Genomic DNA, 21,585 nt, shown 5'->3' on the forward strand with positions numbered 1-21,585 from the left:
CCCCTTCCTGATTTAGCTGCGACTCAACACACTCTACGCTGAAGATGGAGGGCAGCCTGAGCTGCATATCAAGGAGGATTTAGCATTAATTAGCTCGCCGTCCACACGCCACGCCACGCCACGCCATTCCTTTCCTTTCCTTTCCTTTCCTTTCCTTTCCTTTCACGCAGCGTCTTTTCATTTTACACAGAGGGAGACAGCAGGATGAAGAGTTAAGACGATGTGCAGCGTAACGATTATGCAAGGCCGTCGATGCACGTTTGTTTGTTGAGCTTAAAAGTTTAGGGAAAATGTCAAATTTTACTGTTAAATGATGCAGGACGGATGCGGGACCTGCGTACGCAAGACTTTAAATAAAAACTGGGTCATAAAGAAAGCGAAAAACAAGTTGCTGAAATTGAAACGGAAGGGACATAACGAGATTAAAGAAAACCGCTGCGAGCAATCGAGTTGCTTTCGGTAGAAATGTTCCATATCTTTTATTCACACTGTTTCATGTAAAAAAAAAAATAAACATCAAGCAGGAGCTCGATACAAGCGTCAAGTGTAAAATTAAAAAAAAAACAAAACGTTTCTCCCCTCAAATCCCAACACTTTAACTGACAGATCGTCATGATTATCGGTGCAGGTTCGTACACCTCGTGACTCGACTGAACTGATAAAGACCATTTCATATCATTGAAGAAAATGCTTTTACAAGAATTAAACATGGCCGAGATGAAGAAAATACATTTGTTGCAAAACCGAGGCAAAACATTCGACTGAAAAAAATGAATGCGTTTCCGCGAGTCAAACAAAATGTAAGTGGCTTGATAGCAGAGATCTTTGGAGCACAAAGGAGGAGCTGCAGCAAAACGACACAACTAACTTCTCCAGCTGGAGAATGTTTGTGTTCCTGGCCTGAGAAGACAGAAGAAACAGAATTATTACAGTTGAAAGACGACACTTTAGTTTTATAATTGCAGAATATTTCAGCCTATTTTTGTCTGGGAGGTTTTCCGAGTCTTCACTATTCTATTCTACAATAACTCAGTCAATTATTCAAGACTTGATTCTCATTTTCGCAAAACAAACACGGCCGGCTTATCAAGTTTAACGACAGTAAAGTGTGTAAAGTGGGAGTGAGCTAAAGCATTAAAAGCAAAAAAAAAATAAAAATGAATGAACTTCACAGAAACGGAAACAAGCTATGAACGTCACGTGAGCCACTTTACAGTGCATTCCATCAAAACACACACAGCAGGAAACAGAGACTGCCATGTGACACACGGCAGCTGCACAGAGGGAGAAGGATGATGGGGAGCGAGAGAGGGATGGAGAGAGAGAGAGGGAGGGAGGTATGGAGCAGGATTAAATCCACGAGAGAAAAAAATAATAACGGAAAGCACGATGGGAAACAAAATCACCAGGGGGCAATTAACATGGAAATACCGCCTAAAACATTCACTGCATGCATCGCACACGCAGGCATTTCTGACGTTCGCACACACACACACACACACACACACACACACACACACACACACACACACACACACACACACACACACACACACACACACACACACACACGTATATAGAGCGCTTAGAAGTAAAAAGTAAAGGTAAAGATCAAACTCACTGGTTGGAAGAGCCAAAGGCATTTGCGGTGAATCCTGCAGAAAGTGAAGAGAAGGTTTTAATTGACTGGGCGACGGAGGAAAATTTAATCTGACCAACATCAAAACAGAGAAAGCACATGTAACCCATATGGTTCCACACATTCACTGTGAACCAGGCAGCGGTGTGCATGAGGCCGTCTCACCTGGCGCCTGCGGCTGTGGCTGCGGCTGAGGCTGCGGCTGCAGCTGCTGCAGCTGCTGCAGCTGCGGCTGCCCAAAGCTGGAGAAGCCGCTGGGTTGATTCCCGAACCCGGGGCCCTGCTGGGCCCCCGGTTGATTCCCAAACCCGGAGCCCTGCTGGGCCCCAGGTTGATTCCCGAACCCGGAGCCCTGCTGGGCCCCAGGTTGATTCCCGAACCCGGAGCCCTGTTGGGCCCCAGGTTGATTCCCAAAACCGGGGCCCTGCTGGGCCCCAGGTTGATTCCCAAACCCGGGGCCCTGCTGGGCCAGGGCCCCGAAGGACGGAGCACTCTGATTGGCCAGGGAACCAAAGGATGGGCCGCTGGGAGGCGAGGCAAAGCTAGACGCAGGAACAGAGGATCAGATGAGGATGCAAAACAAAACAAAACAAAACAAACAAAAACACAGAATCACAACCAAAATGAAGTCTAAATGTTGGTGGAAATTAGGGCTGGGCGATTTTGGACAAAAATAAGATTTTGATCAGATTTTGATTTTTTTGGGAAAACTACAAAAGGATGGAATAAAAATTATTTCAAATATTTTATCTTTATTTTGAAGGAAAAATAGCAGTTTCCCTATTGGGAATGAAATGCAACTGAAAGATGCTGTAAATCCTCCTTGGGTTTAGTAAAGCGACAACATTTACTTCATCTTTGTTGGGTCTTCTTGACCCAACAAAGATGAATCTCTTGGGATTAATGAAGTGAGAACCTCACTTTCACCAAACCTCACTTGAAAATGAACACGTTCTTCATGAACAAAGATGAAGTTCCCTTATTTGGGATTTTAATTTTAAGATTTTCCATTTATTTTTTTTTTATTAAAATGTTGCCTTGACTAATAAATCCAATTCTGATTTAAAATCGATAATTCGCAGAGCCCTAGTGGAAAAGAAGAAGAGCGAAAACTCCCCTCATCCTCAGAACTGGTGACCTTTTCACCTGAAGTACATTTTGTCAGCAGAAAGGGAGATTGAGAGAAGTGACTTTAGAGTCAATATTCTCTGTAAACATACAGGGAAGAAGGTGTCAGATGGTAACGTGAGGATTGGGCGGAGGAGGACGAGGAGGAGTAGGAGGAGGATTTAAGCCGTAATCCCCTCTGCAGGACCCGCGACCATTGAGGGACGGGCGGAAAGGGCCGAACAGAACACAGGGAGGCAGGGAATGAGAGAAAGAGAGCGCGTCCGTTTAATCTGCGGGCAGCGGCGAGATTATCGGAGGCAAATAATCTAGTGGTGCACATGGGCGGGGAGTTTTGGCTTTAGAGGCGTGCTCGGTGTGACACATGGTTCCTGATGAGGCAGCTGGCTGAGGGCTGATGGGAAATCTTCAGCGACACTATGGACCAGATGTGAGGCAGATGACGCTCCTCCTCCGCTAATACGCCGCCGTTGCAAAGTATCGAGGTCCACTTGTGCACGTGTTCTGGTTTTAATAGCGGTCCAGTCTGCAAGGTCTCACTTCATAAGCAACGCAACTGTCAACCACCAGGTGGCCGGCGGTACGAACTCAAGTTTAAGAGAAAATATTCCATTGCCAATAACTTTTTATAGGATTGTATGTGTGATGTCCTGTCAACAGAGTCACAGCTCAGGTTCTTTAGGCAGTATGTGCTAAAACAAAGAGTTGTGGAAATCAGAACTCTGTGATGTCACAAAGGGCACTGGTAGCCCTAAAAAGGTTAGTGACCACACCTGAGGTTGCATTGTTCTTTTTGATTTCCTTTCAAAACATGTGGATGGTCTTTAGTAGGGAGACAAAACCAAACTTAAATATAATTTTTTTTGTGGTGATAATCTTTAAAAAAACAAAACAAACACATCCAAGTGGGTTCCATCACATTTAGGTTTCAGGGATGCTAAAAAAGAAGATCAGAATATGGGGAATTCAGGTCTCTCACCCGAAGCCGCCCATGTTGGAGGCTGTCGTTCCCTCTCCGAACACTTTGCTCGCCGAGGGGTTCATGGTGTTGCCGAAGGTGGCGTTCGAGCCGAACGAAGGCGTGCCGCCGAACGCCGGAGGACTGCCAAATGCAGGAGGACTCCCAAAAACTGGAGCGCTGCCAAAGCCACCTGTAGCATGGGGAAATAAGAGAGGTGTTGGAGAACCAAGCCAAGGCTTTCTGACACAAAATCATCTTTTTTCATGAGGCGACAGCTTTTCTCTCTGAGGAGGTGACTCTGAAAGACAACCAGCGCACAGTTTATCAGCCCTGCAAGCTGAGATTCTGAATCTCCGGACGAAGATCGTTCCAGGCTTTACATATTTTGTCCCGTTTCAAATGTGACATGACAAACTGCGACGGCTCCACGGACATCTCGGCCTCAGCCTCAGAGGAGGGAGTGGCGGGGAGGTGGACGGGATGCACTGAAATTACAGCCAGGCTTACAGCGTGCCTCACTAAATAATTGATTGAGCTAATGTAACCAGATTACACTCCCTGTCTGTGGCCCAGCCACTGAGGTATTAGTGCTGCCGATACCTCAGCGGAGACGACAAGATGCTGATAGGCCTCAACAAGCTGATTTTATCCGGCACTGGGAGGAAAATCCAACTCTGTTGTACATTGAAAATTCAAAAGCCTTTATTATGGTATGGCGACACAGATTAAGATGACTGGACAACAGAGTTGCCTGCCTTGGAGTTTTCAGTCCCTCCTCCTGACGCTTCAACTCGCACACTCCCCATTTTTGTGCACGGACTTCACTGAATCTGTCAAATCATAAAATTGTGTTCTTAGTTTTTGCACTCCAAGGACTCCAGTTACCAGGTACCTGCTTTAGTCGGAGTGCCGAAGGAGCCGAAGCCCTGGGAGGCGACAGTCCCGCCTCCGGTGGTGAAGGTCCCGCTGGGTTTCTGCTCGCTAAAAGACGACGGCTGTGCAAAACTGAAGGCTTTGGCACCGCTGTTTCCGAACAGACTGTTGGCACCTTAAATAAAAATTTTTTTTTTGAAAAGTAATGAAATTTTCTTTCCAGAATACATCCTTTTTTTCTTCTTTTTTTTATTCCTGCAGACAGTGTAATCCTACCTGTCTGAGCTGGCTGTCCAAACCCTCCTGTGGCCGCCGGGGCACCAAACGGGTTCTTGTTGGCCGCGTCTTCGCTCGGTTTGCCTCCCAGGCCGCTGAAAAAGCCTCCGCCGGCGGCGGCAGAGCCGCCGGTGTTGGCAGCGCTGGAACCAAACAGGCTCCCGCCAGACGACGGCTGCTGCTGCTGCTGCTGCTGCTGCGGGAGGGAGATAAAAGCGACACGGTGAATCCAGACAGAACCCGAGCGATTTTTTTTCCAGGGAGCCCAGGAAACACGGAAATAAGCTGGGAAGTGAGCGATACCTGTCCAAATAAACCTCCGCCGCTCTGCTGCTGTCCGAACGCAGGTGCTGAAGAGGAGCTGCCAAAAGCTGGAAAGATGAAAGGGAAAAAAATTAAAAGATGAGTGAAAAACTGTCTTAAATTAAACATATTATGATGCCACACTAGCGTTACTCGTTTTTGTCAGTGTGTTTTCCAAGCGATAAATTCCAGGAAAAGGAGCAACACTCCTCAGACCAAATTCATGAAAGCCTTCTTACATGTCATTCAAAATTATCTTCAAAACAATTGTGTTATCAAAACAAAGGAAAAAGATTATAAAAATGAACTCCTGCTAACCTGAGGGCTGTGCGAAGCTGAAGCCGGCGGACGAGGACGTTGTGGTGTTGCTTCCAAAAACAGACCCAAACCCGGAGCTCTGGCCGAACGATGTCGACGTGCTGGACCCGAACAAGCCGGCGCCGGTGCTGCTGGGCGTGCTGGCGCTGCTCGAGCCAAAGGAGAACGACGAAAGGGCAGCGCCCGTAGTGGAGGCGCCGAAAAGGCCGCCGCCGCCGCCGCCGCTGGTCGTGTTGTTGGCGCTCGCTCCAAACGCCGACTGGGCGAAGGAAAAGCCGCTGGCTGTTCCGGCGCCACTGTTGCTGCCGAAGCTGCTCGACTGACCGAACGCCGGTTTGCCGAAGCCGGTGCCGGAGGGGGCGCCGAACCCAGGTGAACCAAATACGGTTGACGCCGGTGCTGCAGGAGCCGAGGACACTGGAGGGGCAGCAGGCTGTCCGAACACAGTGTTGGTAGTAGCAGCAGCAGCAGCAGAAGTAGCGGCTGTTGCTGTAGTTGCTGCTGTTGCTGCCGTTATCGTCGTCGTCACTGCTGCTGCAGCTGCAGCTGCTGCTGCTGCTGATGTTTCGCCGCTAGCGACGACGGCGGTGACTGTGGTGGCCGCAGGCGCCACCGTGCTGATGACTGGGGTCACTTTCAGGGAGCTGCTGTCGGTGGTCGGCGGAGGAGGAGGCTGCGTGAATATGGAGCCTGGGTTCTCGGAGGTGAGCAGCTGGAAAGCCGGTGGAGGCGCCTGCGGGGCGGCAGTTGCAGCCGGGCTGGCAGTGGTTGGCGTAGCTGCGGCAGATGCAGCGGTGGTGGCGATGCTTGAAGTGGGTGACGGAGAGACGGTGCTGTCCGGGGTGGCGTCCACAGCCGGAGCTGCGCTGAAGGCTGGCGCCGGTGCGGCCGCTTCATTTCCTGCAGCGGTGGAAAGCTCTGGGACGGGATCAGCTGCAGCTGCAGGAGGAGGCGGTGCCGGCGGCGTCGCTGCTGCAGCCTCGACAGCTTCTGAAGGTTCGGGTACGACTGCGGGACTGATGGGTTCCACGATAGGTTCAGGCTCCTTTTCTGGTGGAGGCGGCGTGGTGGATTCACAGGGCGCCGTCACCAGTTTGGGCATCTCTGAGGTGCTTGAAGGAGCAGCCAGGATGCTGCTGAAAGACATGGGCGGGGCGGTGCTGAACTGAGGCATGGAGAAGGTGGGCTTGGCGCTGGAGGAGGTGTCAGGAGGCTTGAACAGGCTCCCCGAGGTTACCGCCTTGGAAAAGTCCGTCGCGGGAGGGAACTTTGCGGCCGCCTGAGCGCTCGTGTCGAAGGTGAACTGCGGCTTCACCTTGCCGAGGACGAGCCCGGGGTCGCCGAAAGAAAAGGAGGCAGCGGTGAGTTTGGCCAGCGCGTCTTTGGCCAGCGCGTCTTTGCCGTCCTCCCCTTGGCCCACGCGCAGCCCCGAGAAGCTGCCCAGAGTTTCCCCTCCGGCCAGCTTGGAGGGCTGCGGCTCGACCCGCAGGGCCGAGGCGGAGGGTTTGTCTCCCGAAGCGTTGGACGCGGTCGAGGACGCGGCGGAGGCGATCGACTCCTCGATCACATGGCCGAACAGCGCCTTCCCGTTCCCGCCAAAGGAGAACTTGCCTGCTTCTTTCACTGCAAAGAAGCGCAAAAAGATACAGTTTCAGAAACAAGTTGATACCTGCAGATTCATTTTTGTATGCAAGAATTTCTTGTTGGTTTATGTTGTTGTTTTTTTTTACCTTGCGACATTCCAGCTCCCTGCGGAACAGAACTAAAACTGGTGGCCCTGCAAGAGAAAATTGAAATTTCAAATAATTGTTCATTCTTAACTCACATTCAGGACAGAAGAAGGAGGAGCTATTAAATTAGACCCCCCACCCCCCGAAGCATAATCAGTGGAATGGGCCATAAAATCATAACAGCCTGTCGTAAAGTGACAACAGACGAAAAACAAAATTGGCTTCTAATTAATGTATTATTTAATGAGGGCGATAAAACGGAGACCCCCCCCCCCTCCCCTCCTCCCCTGCAACGTGTAAATAATAAAACCAATAAAACAAAGACATGCGCCGAGTTTAAATTTGTTCTCTCGCAATTTTCCTTCATGTTTGCTTTTGTCACATCATTCAACTAAAAACATTGTTTGCTCCGTTTCTTACGAGGGCTCCAAGACTGGTCGACTCACCCTGTGGCAAAGGAGAAGCCTTTACTGCTGGTTGGCTCAGCAGAACTGGCGGGAGCCACAGACGAGTCTGGTTTGGATGGATGGCCTGGAAGTCAAAAGTCAAAAAGACCTCCTGTGAGATTTATATTTGTGCTAATAAACATGCTAGACATGGACACAAGCATGCAAACGCAAATTGTATTGCTGCATCCAAGACGTACCAAACACAAAGTTCCCCGGCGAGGCGGTTGTGCTTTCGGCGGGCACTTTCTGAGCACTCTGGGTTTGCGTATTCTGCACAGACAAGTTTCAAAAACACATTGGCATCAATTGCATGCATCTTGCAACTAAACAGAGAGTAAACAGAGAGAGCATTGTAAGCATGCCCGCGCACATGTGACTGGGTCGACCCTCATTAAACTGAACATGGCCTCAGCAGCGGCCGTATGCTCCAGTGAGGCGTCCCCCTCCGTCACCCAACTGCAACATACAGCACCGACGTGGGGAGCCAAGCGGGGCATTTCTCACATGTACAACTTCACGCAGTCTGCAGGTGAAACTGTCAGTCGTGTGGGATTTTTCCCAACGCCGGAACTCCAAGTCATGACAACAACAAGGGTGCCATGACTCGTTGGACACAAACGCAGACATTTGTTGGGCAAACATCTCCATGACAGCAACAGTACCTAAGTAGCTTGCATGTGTTGTAATTGTTATCTTTCTAGGGGCAAAAATAAATAAAGAAATATATATATATATATATATATATACATCTATGTATGTACCACAGCTCTGTGTTAAGTGTGAGGACTGTGAACTTACTCGCTTTGCCAGGTTTGCAGAAACTACTGCAAAGACCTGAGCTGATGGATCGAGTGCCGGTGAGCTGGGTGGATGAAGAGAAGACAGAAAACCATGAGGCGCATAGGTGCTTTGAACAGTACAAGTTATGTTTTGAAAAATTTGGTCTGAATGACACCACATTTTTTAACATGTATGGCACTTCATATTTTTGAGGACAGTGCTACGAAAAAAGGCCAGATTTCATGAGCGCCCCCCCTCCCCTTCCACCCCCCACTCAGTGCAGTGCAATTTTGTGACTGTGTAGGGTCTTTGAATGGGAAAAGCCCCGAGCAGGAACGACCTGCTGAAATATCAGGCAGAAAATGTGGAGCGCTGCTCGGTGGGGCAGAAGGAGCAGGAAGCACGAGGGACAAACTCAAAGCAGTGATTCATGAACAAATGCATAAATAAATGGAAGACAAACACTAAAGCAAACGAAGAGGCGAATTGAGTGACGAGGCACGAGCGTTAAACGCCATGAATGACGGCCAAATTCATCTAATCCTGTTCTGAAATTAGTCAGTGACCTCATAAATTTACACAGACATGACACTCAGAACAACACTGGACCCCTCAAGGACTCTCTGCCTATAATACCAGGGAATTTCACATGGATAAAAAGAATTGTAAAAGATTGACACCATGTATTTAAAACCCACATTTTTTTGATGACTAATCGAGTATAAAAGGCAAGAAGAAATTTCACACGCTTACGATTTGTGATAATTACAGGTAGTTGGAACGTAACCTTTAATCGTAAGGGGGGAAAAAAACAAATATTCTCCGATAGTCACCTCAAGTTTGGAACTGCCACAGGAGGTCCTTTGTCCTGAAGCTCCTGGACATTGACCACCTGAGGGACAGTCTTCAATGTGGACTCTGTCAAGGAGGCAGTGACGACAGCTAGATTACAAAAAATACACAGTTACAAAAAACAAAAACAAAAAAGTGTTCAATTATTGAAAAGACATGCAATTAAAATAATAAAAATAATTTAAAAGAAGCCCTGACTAGAGTAAAAAAAGACACGAACGACCCTAAATAAAGGGCACATAATTCATTTTTAGGGTTGTTGTTTTTTAGTGGTGGTCTGTGTCTCCCTCTGGTGAATTCATCTGAGTATTACAACCCCATTGGTGCACAAAACTCTCACAGTACCAAACCCAGCCAACCAACACATTTTGATCTACAGACATGCAGTTTCTGTGATGTGATTTTTTTTTATTCAAATGCAGGCAGCGGTTCTTCCTACCTGGCCTCTGGTTGGCCATCTGTCTGCGCATGGCTGCAGCGGCCGCCGCCTGCTGGGCGGAGACGGTGACGGGGACGGTCCTCTCCGTCGGCGGGGCTCCGTGTTTGACCGTCTTGGTGGCGAGAGCAGTGCTCTCAGCGCCGCTCAGGTTGATCTTATTGGTTGGAACTAGGGATGCAAATGATCGAATGAATTGACTGATCGATCGATTAACGATTAATTGATAAGTGGCGATTTTTTTCCTCAGAACCATCACAGCAGCTACAGGTGAACTGCTCTTTCCTGCCACTACAATGTTATAATGATATTAACAGCCCGTGTAATAAATGTTCAATTAATTGCATTTAATTTGATTTAATTTAATCGATTAAATTCTTAATCGACAATTTATCAATAATCAATTGTTAACGTCCCTGGTTAGAACCGATATAAATAATAGTTAAAAAATGTAATATGGTAAAATAATTATTTGCAGACTGCCTGCTAGCTTAAATTCTTTCACCCCTCCCCATACGGGTTAATTTCCCCTAAACTGGAAAATGAAGTGGAGCCACGAGGTTGAATGAAATGCACTGGGTGGTTTCACTCACTCGGGCTGGCGATGGGGCTCAACCCAAAGCCGATGCCCTGCACCGACTGAAGCTTGGTCACCGGGGTGGACTGGATCGCCCCGAAGCCCGGCTGGATAGAGGGGGTCCTCACGACGGTGGGGTGACGCGGGGTGGATAACAAGGAGGGAATGACGGCGGCGGGAAGGGGCTCCGGCTGGAGCTCATCCTCCTCCAGCTCCAAGTGTGCCGGGTGGGGCTCCAGGGACTGCGAGAGGGAGGACGTGGAGCTCACGTCGTCCAGGTCCTCGTAGTACTTTGGCGAGAGGAAGGCGGAACGAGACAGTTTGGCTGCAAAGAGAGGAAATATGGAACAGTGACGTCAAACAGATGCATGTACATGGAGTTGGCGGGGGGGGCGGGGAGGGGGAGAGAATGGAGACGGTGTGCATATATTTGTACCTGGAGCGGTGGAGCGGACTGGAGGCATCTGCCCCTTGGACAGGAAGTTACGCAGCTGGGATTGTTTGACGGGTGAAATCTTGGATACTGGGGAAACACACATGCTGTTGTTTCTGGAATGTAAACAATAACTGACTCCCCCCCCGGCCCCCCCGAAAAGCTGCTTGTGAAAGCTGCTTACTTGGAGATTTGCCATTGGGTTGTGGTGGTGACGTGGACTCCAGCTTGGTTTTCAGAAGCGCATCTCTCAAGTTCTCCAGTTCACTTTCCAAACTGTTGTGCACAGACAGAACAGTCACTCCTCAGCGTGTGAATTCATTTGAGAAGGACATTAGCAACTCGCAAAAGCTACGTCGGAGAAAACGCCATTGAATTGTTGCTTTTAATCGCAAACTAAAACGTTGTCATTGCCCTTTTCACAAAGCGGGCCGACCGGCGTCCTGCTCTTACTCAGCCGCTGTTGCTGCAGCAGTGGTGTGGCTGTTCGGAGCTGGATTGGCGGCCTTGTTGTACAGACGCAGCGACGTGAGCTCCTTCACCAGGCTATCCAGTCGGTTCTTCTGCTGGTTGATGATGTACAGGTTGTTGGCCAGCGTCGTGAACAGGTTCTCGCGTCCTGGCACGACCATGTGCCTGTGAAAAAGACAGAAAGAAAAGAAAAGATTTTTAGAATTAAAAATATAATATACATATTGAATTTAATGTCTTTTCTTTCATTCTCATGACTATTGACATTGCAGTTTCTCACCGAAGGCATCAAAACTACATATGAACACACATGGAATTATGTAGGAAATAACAAATGTGTAAAATAACTCAAACACGTTTCATATTTAAATTCTTCAGAATAGCCACCTTTCATAAAAAGCATATTTAGTTATTAAACATGCTTTTCTTTTCAGCATGATCACATATATCTTGCTCATGTATTTGATATCTTCAGTATCTAGTTGAAAAGATTAAAAAAAGAATTGCATGGGAAGGTATGTTAAAACTTTTGACTGGTAGTGTATTTTTTGGGGGGTGGGGGTGTGGGGGGTTGGTTGGGGCGCATACTTTTGCTTTCTCTTCTTTTCCAGGTGTTTCTCCCATTCCACATCCAGCACGTCATTGACGTCTTCAACAGCAAACATAACATACTGGTACAGTCTGCGGATCTCCTGAATTGAAATAAATGAGCAAATCACACAAAATATAAATAGGGCAAAAAAAAAAAATGAATAGAAACTAAGTGAAATCATCATCCTTTCACACAGTCGTCACTTTGTGCCGCGTCTGACCTTGAGCTGCTCCTCGCTGCGCGGGTCCAGAGGTTTTTTATACAGCAGCTGTCTGTAATTTCTGTCCCTGCGCAGCTCGCTCTGGGCTTTGGCTTCCTCTGATCCGGCGAAGCCCTCCAGCATGGTGGTGTTCAGGGTGCTGATGTCGCCGTGAAGTGACTGTGACAATCAGACAGAGAGATGTTCGCACCGACACGCATTTCATCAGAGGTGAGAGACCACGTTAGCGTAGCACCTCAGCTGGTGCCGCAAAGGTGCTGCTGTTCGATTAAAAAAAAATAATAAAAAAAATGCATAAAATGAATGATGAGACCATCCTACCTCTGTAGTTTCCTTGATTTCCAGGGTGAAAACATGGAGATCATCCGACTCCTTCCGTAGGTCCTTCATCTCCTCGACAGTCCCGACCTTAAAGTCAGCTTTGGCGCTTCGTGCCTTGAGGTCGTCCAACTCCTTCTGGAAATGGGCAATCTGTGGAAGAGCAGAGGTCTATCAGGAACCGTCCATCAGCACCCCAGAATCCACCTCTGTGCTCAACGTTACCACCAACGTGACAAAAAAATAAAATAAATAAATAAATAAATAATCAGTGCCAAAAAACATCCTAAAGGTGTTAAGACATCATTTCCACATGTGTTAGTTTTGCTGATTTAAATTCAGGCAGGAACACTTTTTTTTTTTTTTTGCCGTCACAAGGCTGCTGGCAGAGAATTTTCCTTGCACAGTGGAAACTCTGTAGTTCTCACTCCGTCTCACATGTTTGCCAATTAAATGTGGTGCAGTGCTGCGCTTCAGTGATGCCTGGAAGTAAAGTCTCACCTCCTCCAGTATACCAGCCATGATGGGATCCGAGTCTTTCTTCTGCTGCAGCTGCTTCTCCAACGCCTTCACGTTAACAGCTGCCTGCAATGGGCAAGTGATGAAGTTTTAAAAGAATATTAATGACAACTAGACTCTCGCCAACCACTAATCACTCAGATGACATTGGGATTGAATGCTACCTAACGAAGCACTTTCTTAAACACCTTGTTCACTTAGTTCACCGTTACCAAAGCTGCTATTTTTAGAGACAACGAAAAAATACATCCACTGTTATTTTTTTTAATTATCTGTGAAATGTTTCCAAGTCCCCCCCCAAAATGATATTTTTTCTTCGTGCGCACGCACATATTTATCTTGGGCTCACAAAATAATCATTGTGCATCCAGCACAATCTTCTCGCACAAACAAGATCATTTTTCAGGGACGCTGCAGTCTCAGGATGCAGTTCAACCAAAATAACATTTTCAACATTCCGTTAATTCTGTATTTCAGGGAAAAAAAAGAAGAAATGGAGCAAAGTACATTATTGTTGTCAAACTCATATTTTGTGAATCTAGTTAGTGCGTCACTCTGTAAATACATTTGCTTAAATGAAACTTTTTCCATTAATATTATTCAGCTATTCTCTCTGTTATTTTTCTTTGGTATTTGAACGCATCGTGTAGCTTGACCCTGACATGAATATGCAATGAAGAAAAAAAATGAACGCTGATTCAAACCCAACAGAGCATCAAACGTGTCTGAAATGACAAAAGTGAGGGGGTGAGGAAAAGAATAAAGGCAATCAGCACCTGCGGAGTTTGGACACGGTTCTGGGCAGCAGGTGCAGGTTTCTGTACCACGGTGGATGGCGTGCTGGTTTGAACCGGGCGCACTGGGGCTGCAACAATAGAAAGAATCATGTGGTGACAATTCAACATTACATTTGTAGAAATTAGTTGTAAAAAAAAAAAAAAGACAGAGGACTTCCTCACCTAACACCGCTGCTGGCTTAGCGGCTGGTGTGCTCAAATTTGCAGGATTAGAGGCGGCAGTTTTGTTCAGGGGTGAACTGAAGGTGAAAGACTGCGGCCCCGAGGACTCCGATGCTGAAAACCTTTGTGGGCAGGCAAACAAGTAAATTTATGTTGACATCTATATAGAAAAAAAAACCATTCTAAATGGACAGTAAATGCTGGACATAAAGCCATACCTCTCATTTAGATTTAGTTTCACAGTCGGTGCCAAGGGAGCAGCAGCCAGGCTCTGCGGTGTGGGAGATGGAGCCGGAGCCGGTGCTGGTTTAATGGTGGGGGCGAAAGAAAACGCTGAAGGCCCGGCAGGAGTTTCAGAGGGAGGTTTGGAAGCAAACGAGAAGCCTGAAGCTCCCGAGACGAACGCCGAGGATCCGCCGAGGGTGAAAGCTGAAGGTGTGGTGGTGGCGCAGGTGGTCGGCACGGGAAAAACGGACGAGGCCGATGTTGTCGCTGCAGCTGCTGCCGCCACCGGTGCCACCGGCACACCAGCCGGGGGTCCGAAGCTAAAGGGGGACGAGAACGAGGTGGAGGAGGGTGCGGTCGGCGCTGCGGGCGCAGCCGCTGAGGCAACAGCCAGGCTCGGGAACAAGCCAGGAGCAGAAAATGAACTTTTAGGCGGCTTTGCTGCCAAAGAACCTGTGGAACATTGAGAAGCGAAAGATGAGCTTTCAGTGGACCTCACTGAACGTTCAGTGTAGAATGACTAAAATAAGTGACTGAGTATATATATTTCATAAAGTCATTTTAGCATTCAAGCCATCTGTCAGTTTTGCATCGTGCGACGCCCACGCATCGCCTCCGACCAAAATTGAGTGATGGCTCGGAGCGGCCTCGGCTTGCTTACCTGGCTTGGGCAGCCGTTCCCCGTCCACAGTGAGGCCAGACGGGGCTGACACCAGCTGCTTGACGCCCGGATTGAAGTTGAGCAGCGCAAATGGGCAGAGCAGCCCCTCCGTGGACAGCATGATCATCACCGGCACTGGAGGCAAGGTCTTCTCGTCAGCTGGGACACGGGCAGAAATAGCGTTAGGGGGCCAGAGATGATGATGATGATGATGATGATGCTGATGATGATGATGACACTGAAGATGACTGACTGACACAGAGGCACTTTGCACAAACTGGCAACACCAACAGTGAAGAAGGTCTCCCTGGTTCTCAGCGAGGAGGCACGCGCCTATGCAGTCTACATTTACACTTGGGCAGGAAATTATGCAGAGCTTTGTGCTTCCAGATCACACCGCTGCACCAGCGATGCAGGAGTGGGGAACGAGCCGTCAGCTAAATGTGTTAACCATTAACGGCGCGCGCGAAGGGAGATGAAACTCAGCGGGTTTTTTTGTACCCGACTGTAAACTGATGGCTAAATACTGACAAGAGGAAAACGGCACGCAGCAATAGAGACGTGTCAACCGCAAAAGAGACGCATATAAGTCACCGGTACCGTTTTCTCCTCCACTTTCGGTCATTTCCTTGTCGAGTAATTACAGATCCGCAGCATTCGCTTTCCAGTGTCACACTGTTGCTACGCGCAGCGCCAACGATGCAAGAAAAAAAGTTCATTTTCTTGCCAAACACCCTCCAAAACTCTTTCCTGTTCCTAACACCCACTGTCTTTCACTTTTCAAAATCACGCAGCGTTCCTTGGGTTGCAGACAGAAGGCAAAAAAAAGAAAAAAAGGGGAACTCTAAACTCGACTGACATTTGAATGCTCAAACCTGACTCTTGCCGTCTTAAGTAAAACGCGTTGATCATTGGTAACAAATCAGACGTGGATAAAGCAAACAAAGCGCTGTGTCGTCTTCCTTCTCCACAGCGCAGGTTTCTATCGGAGACCAGCGCTCGGGTATAAATATCATTACAGCGGCAGAATGGCATCTTGCTATTTTGTTCATCGCGATGGTAATAATCGCGCACCGATATCTGCCGCCGAGCGAGAAGGGTCTGACTTTATGACAGAACATTAATATTCCACTGTCTGCGAGGACGCAAAAAGAGATCGAAAAGGAAAAAAGAAAACTGACACATACGCCCACGCGCAAGAAATTCATACACACACACACACACACACACACACACACACACACACACACACACACACACACACACACACACACACACACACACACACACACACACACACACACACTGGGGCAAAACACAATCGGCGCATCGTGTAATTAAGAAGTGTCGCTTCTTTCGGGAAAATGATCGGCGCAACAAAAAAAAAAAAAAAAAAAAAAAGAAGTGATGGGCGTTTGGTTCGTGCCAGGCGGGAAGCTATAGTTTGAGAGAAGAAGCAAGGCAGAGCCACGGAGGGTGAACGGGAGGGAGCGGCACACAGTGAACCTCATCAGCATTCCGCAACAGGATTGTCTGGGCTTTGTTGTTATGCTGTGGTCCTTGTCTGAGCCATTTTAATGAGGGCATTTTCTCTTTCTCTCCCTCCCTCTCCATAGATGACTCCTGCGTTCCCGCTTTGGCTTTTCTCCCTCTGATGCCTCACTTGACATAAAGGTTTTGATCAGCCGACAATCACGTCAAAAATGTTGCTCAAATTGTAGGTTTGTAGGTTTGTAACCCCCCCCCCCTCCCCTCCTTCCTGCCTGCCCTCCCCCTCTCTCTGCCAGAGGAGGAGTTCTTTAGAGTGAGCAGAGGGAGAGATGTGACTAGACAGCAGTGGCAGCAGCGGCCGCAGGTCTACGTGAATGTCTGGCAGACCTGGCTATTTAAGATAAAACGGCGCGCTGAGACAGCCGGCTTATCGCCATTCTTTACACACGCCGCAATAAAGCGCTGCAGTGTGCGAGCTGCATGCGCCACGAGGCCTCGCTGACTCAAGATTCATCTGATCATAAAGGGGGAGCGTTGAACACAAATTGTTTTGGAGCTTAAACAAAGACAAAGGGATTCAGAGAGGGGTAGTCGGGGGGGTAAGATAACGCCGGCTGTTCTTAAAGTCAAAGTTAACTTTAATAGGACAAACTTTATCTGGCTGGAGCCAAAAAAGAAGAAGAAAAAACCCAGATGAAAATACAATATATGACTTTTTTCTTCCTTTTGTTTTTTTTTATAGTTTATTTTAATTTCTTTTTAATTCATGTCTATTTTCTTCACTATTGTCCTACCTGTTGCTGTCGTACATTTCCCCATTTTGAAATAAATAAAGGCATTCTATTCTCTTCTAATAGAATAGCGTGAAACACATGTACACATATCAAGTACTGATTCTAAATGACTCTTGCTGCATAAATAAATAAATAAATGCATGAACGTGATTACCACTTGCACATTCGACACCGCCGTCACTTAAAACTATACTGATTTCTAAACACTGTTGCAGGCTAAAAATCATCATCCCTCAATTTGCAGTGCAGCGGTTGCTTTGGGTAGATGTGCCAAAGGGGACTTTGGGCGCGAGGAACAAGCCAGGGTGACTTACTGATGTGGATTTCCTGCTGGCTGGTGAAGTCTATCGCCACGCCGAGAGGAAGTGTGTCTTCATTGGTGTCAGTCACTGGAAGCTCAGCTCTGCTCGCATCCTCCAGGACCCAGAGCTCCCAGATCTGAAAATGGACAATCGGTTACGATGGACCAAAACCAAATAGAAGTACCCAGATATACTATTTCATGTCGTTCAAGCGCATCTGACTAAAGAATATGAAAGGTTTTCACGAGTTTGAGTTTTGAGCAACTGTCATTGTGACGATCGTGACGGCAGGTGAGACGACGGGTTTGCACAGAGCCGTAGAGTCCTGCGGCTCAGATACGGCTGATGACGTGTGATGACGAATGGGCTGAGAGAACATCTGTCATATCCCAGTAGGGCGCAGCGAAACATTAGCATAGCAAGTCGAATAATCTGCTATTTGACTTCACACTCCAACGTCCTCTGACGTCAATATTTCACTGCGACCGTCTTTTATTCCAAGCGTGTGATCAAAAGCAAGCGATTTCCTGTCTCATATTGAGTTGTTACCTTGTCATCTTGTCTGGCGATGACGCTGACTTCAATGGAGGCTGCTGAGGCTGCAAACACAAGGTCCCTGGGTGGAGCGAAGCACAGTCAAGTAATTCAAGTAAGTGGAGCAAAAACCGCTCACTGAATCAGAGCAGTAAGTATGACTCAGCCTGGTATGGTGATCATTCTTACCAGTCCTCCACATGGCTGAGGAAGTAGTGATGCTGTCGCTCAGTGCAGCTGCCGTACACAGTGTCACTGAAGTTTAGGTACTTTGTCTCCACATTCTCATCCTTCTTCTACAAAAACAGAATTAAGAAATAAGGAAGAACAAAATGTTACTTCAGTGGCATTAAAAACAGAGGGCAGGGCTAATGAGATCTGTGTGCTCACAGCTTATACCGAACGAGGACTAGATGTATTCATTACACGTATATTGGCTCATGTCATGCTCTATTAAATCAAAGATGCACGTGTTTCTCTGTGTTTGCAGCCATCCATGTGGGGACAATTTCACCACAGTGCTTTCAGGATTTTATCACCCGAGAGCAAAACAAATGCAAAATGTGATGACCTCGGACTGACGGAAGGTGTTGGGAGTGCACTCACAGGTAGCGAGACAAACACCAGCTCAGGCGGCGTCTCCAGGGAGCCGTCTGCCGCCGCGTATACCACCGCAAACACAAAGGTTCTCAGCCAGAGCACGTCCAAAACTGGAAGACAGAAGCGGGTGCAGGGCGTTTGGACACAAATGGGAATTAATTACACTAATGGAGCACAAGTCAATTATGGTGCGATGTTTATTTTTATACCATTAATTATTCAGCCGAGAATATCGGCAAACAAAAACAGTAGCCCATCAATTTATAAGTGCACATTTACCTTTGACAGGTTCTTCCGAGGTGTAGAAGTGGGGAGATGCGACGTCTTTCTTTTTCTCCAGAGCCTTTTGGACAACAGACAAGAGTCGGTCATTTATCTTGTCAGTCATCGAACACTTTAATTTCAGGGAGCATAGTGCTTTCGCTGTAATGATGATGAATTACTTACCGGTGTGTACTGACTAACAGTGCCGTTCATTTTCCCCGCAGCCACTTGTTTTCCCTTTGGACTCCAGCAAACTGGGTAAAGGGGGGGCAGAGTGCATTGATTAGCACCAAAGAATAACAGGGCTGAAGGGCAAGCTCATAATTTCTGCTGCAGCATCTCACGCACTGCATGTGATGCCGCTGGAGGCTGGCAGCTCAGCCAGCACTCTGACGACGTCAGCGACATCCAGGATCTGCATGCCGCCGTCGGACAAGCAGGCAGCCAGCATGGAGGCCTGGGCGGGATTCCACCTCAGGTCCTGCACCAAAGTGCCGGGGGGGACGGGCGGCAGCAGAGAAGCAAAAGGCGATTTCTGCGGCTTTGCCTGGGAGAGCAAACACAAACAATCAAAATCCTGACGACATGAAAAAGGTTAAAACTGTTATAGCAAACATATCTGGCAGCTAGACACTAAAACTTGACAGTGAAGAGTTTTATTTGTACATGGTGAAGATGTTACCTATGACCGCATGCATGATTAACGCACAAATAATTGTTCAAACATAGCTACCTGGTTGACAAAGTTCCTGACGTCATAGAAGACGAGGGACAAGGCTCCATCCTCGTATGCACCGCAAACTGACAGAGTGACTTCATCACAGCTGAGAGCCAAGTGATGCAGGCACAGATCCACAGTCACCTCCGCCAGCGGTGCTACCCCGTCGACTAGGGGACCAAGAGTAGAGTCACTTTTAAGGGGTAAAGACATGCATACAAAATGTGAGCACAAAGTGCTGAGTCACAACTATATCCACACCTGTTTCATTGGAGTTGCCATCAACTTTATCAGCCTTCAGAATGTCTTCAGTTCTGTACACTTTAAATGTTTGGTCAGATCCGGCAAAAGTCAAGCCAAACTTATTGGAGATGGTGAGTAAATTTGATCTTTCCCGTGGCAAATCTTTGGCAGGTTCAAAGACTTTGACTTTCTTCATCTGACGGAACTGGAAGTCCTGAAAGACACGATTGACCAGAGACCACTTTAGAACGATGTGCTTAACATTAGCCTGGACCAACAACCTTAGAAAGCGAACATGCTATGTAGCTGTGTCTTCTTTGGGAAATAAAGTCACGAACTTCATGTGCAACAAGGAAAACTATATCATTATTGTGTAGTTTATTTGATTATTTTTCCAAACAAAAGATTTTATTACTGACGCGCACACTAACGTTAACATTCGTCTTCGATGAACATGACAGTTTAAAACATGTTGCGCACTTCAGTGAAAAGCTAGCATGCTAACATGAGCAGCTGGCTACAAATTGTGAAAATAAAAGACGGCGCAGCCCTTATCGCCACATCTTCAAAACACGACTTTCTGCCAAGGACGTATAGGGGAAATAACTTACACCTATCGCTACATGCTAATTAGCCCCAACTACAGAGATAAGGTAAAGTTCACCTATTAGCCGGTAAGCTAAGCTAACTAAGAACTGGCAGGGCTAGCGAGCATGCTCTTTTGTAAACACAAATGAGATCAGAGCGCATTACCTTCATTTCCCTCTCAGGAGGGGAGTCTGCGTCGTCACTCATCTCGAGGAACCAAAGCGACCGCTTTCCAGTCAATTCCTTGTCTAAAGTTTATTTTTTTAAAGAGTCAGTTTCCCTTGTTAGTAGCCACATTTGGTAGTACGGACGAGATACACACGTCGCGCCGTTTTCCGTAAGAGAAACGTCACACAGCAAGGACGCAGGATGACAAATCGAAAGTAGAACGTCCTTCGTTACGAGCGCAACGCCTTCACACAGTCGGTGATCGATAAATCCATGGCACATTTTTAAGCCACTGGTAAATGTTTAATTGAATAATGTTATTCGAGATTTTATTTTGCCATTTTATGAAGTATTTTTGATGACGCATGTCAGACTTTAAGACGTATTCACTGAAGGTGCCTCCACAGACAGTTGCTACTTCAGCCTAAATGGACGTGGGTGGCAATTGAAAGCATTGCATTGAAATGTGTACATGCTGAATTTCTGTGTTCTGAGTGTCTAGTGAGTGACCTTGCAGTTTTATCTCATCTTAAATTACAATTTAACACTTACCAATAGACTGGCTTATGTCTGCAAGGTGCACATTTCCCGTCCCTGTGTTGTGCAGAACTGTTAATTCAATATAAAACATTCAAAGAGGGGTAAGTAAATAAAGAAGAAACGAAACAGTCTGTGGTAAAGTAAGGAGTTTTATTAGAAAGCAGTTTTTTTTCTGTATTGCATTTAAAGAAATCAGGTACTCTCAGACTACACAACTGAAACTGGTGATGGCAAATACCATAATGGGAATGACAGGTAGATCCTTATGCAACATCAAAAGTGGCAACTTGCAGTTTCGTTGTATATATTCTTGATGCTTGAGTCAGAAGGCGCATAGACATTTTTTTTTGTTGCCATTATCATTTTTCTTTTTTTTATTCCATTTGAAAACATGAAGCGGTTATCAACACGTGAAATCGAGCCACCATCCCGGTTTGCTTGATGCGAGCCCTGTGGATGGCGTGAAGAACATCACTGAGACGATCAATCAGTGCAGGGTTTGCATGATAAAATCCTCTTGTTTTTTTGTCACGGATTCCTGTCCATTGAGAGGTTACCAATCAGCCCAGAATTAAGGTCAAGTTCGGCCCGAGATTTGCCAAAGCAATTATAGATATGCTCTG

At 47.1% G+C, this 21,585-nt stretch overlaps 1 protein-coding gene and 1 long non-coding RNA gene across 4 annotated transcripts; one reads left to right on the forward strand and one right to left on the reverse strand.

Moving 5' to 3' along the window:
* Positions 1–450: 450 nt before the first annotated feature.
* Positions 451–20,625, reverse strand: nup214 (nucleoporin 214). Of its 3 annotated transcripts, none has more exons than XM_076043558.1 (37): positions 20,420–20,625; positions 19,685–19,880; positions 19,439–19,593; positions 19,054–19,252; positions 18,889–18,959; positions 18,721–18,784; positions 18,448–18,551; positions 18,031–18,137; positions 17,857–17,923; positions 17,320–17,443; positions 14,721–14,879; positions 14,053–14,512; positions 13,835–13,956; positions 13,652–13,740; positions 12,858–12,941; positions 12,360–12,509; positions 12,039–12,197; positions 11,815–11,918; positions 11,209–11,391; positions 10,940–11,031; positions 10,759–10,845; positions 10,339–10,647; positions 9,749–9,916; positions 9,291–9,375; positions 8,476–8,539; positions 7,875–7,947; positions 7,675–7,759; positions 7,229–7,275; positions 5,499–7,121; positions 5,181–5,248; positions 4,878–5,067; positions 4,621–4,776; positions 3,747–3,918; positions 2,078–2,181; positions 1,805–1,897; positions 1,622–1,655; positions 451–900 (listed from the first exon to the last, which is right to left on the reverse strand). In XM_076043558.1, the coding sequence occupies exons 1-37, from the start codon at positions 20,459–20,461 to the stop codon at positions 864–866; spliced, it is 6,126 nt and encodes a 2,041-aa protein (XP_075899673.1). In that variant the 5' UTR covers positions 20,462–20,625; the 3' UTR covers positions 451–863. The 3 variants fall into 3 exon arrangements, with proteins under 3 accessions (XP_075899673.1, XP_075899672.1, XP_075899671.1); XM_076043557.1 differs by having other exon boundaries at positions 4,878–5,064; positions 9,291–9,399; XM_076043556.1 differs by having other exon boundaries at positions 9,291–9,399.
* Positions 1,781–2,243, forward strand: LOC142899784 (uncharacterized). Its single transcript, XR_012928809.1, has 2 exons — positions 1,781–1,897; positions 2,078–2,243. It is a non-coding gene; the product is annotated as an uncharacterized LOC142899784 (long non-coding RNA).
* Positions 20,626–21,585: the final 960 nt, after the last annotated feature.

The sequence above is a fragment of the Nelusetta ayraudi genome, unplaced genomic scaffold (genome assembly GCF_046127955.1).
Source record: "Nelusetta ayraudi isolate G7.1 ecotype Tasmania unplaced genomic scaffold, CSIRO-AGI_Nayr_v1 ptg000076l, whole genome shotgun sequence".
Lineage (NCBI taxonomy): Eukaryota > Metazoa > Chordata > Actinopteri > Tetraodontiformes > Monacanthidae > Nelusetta > Nelusetta ayraudi.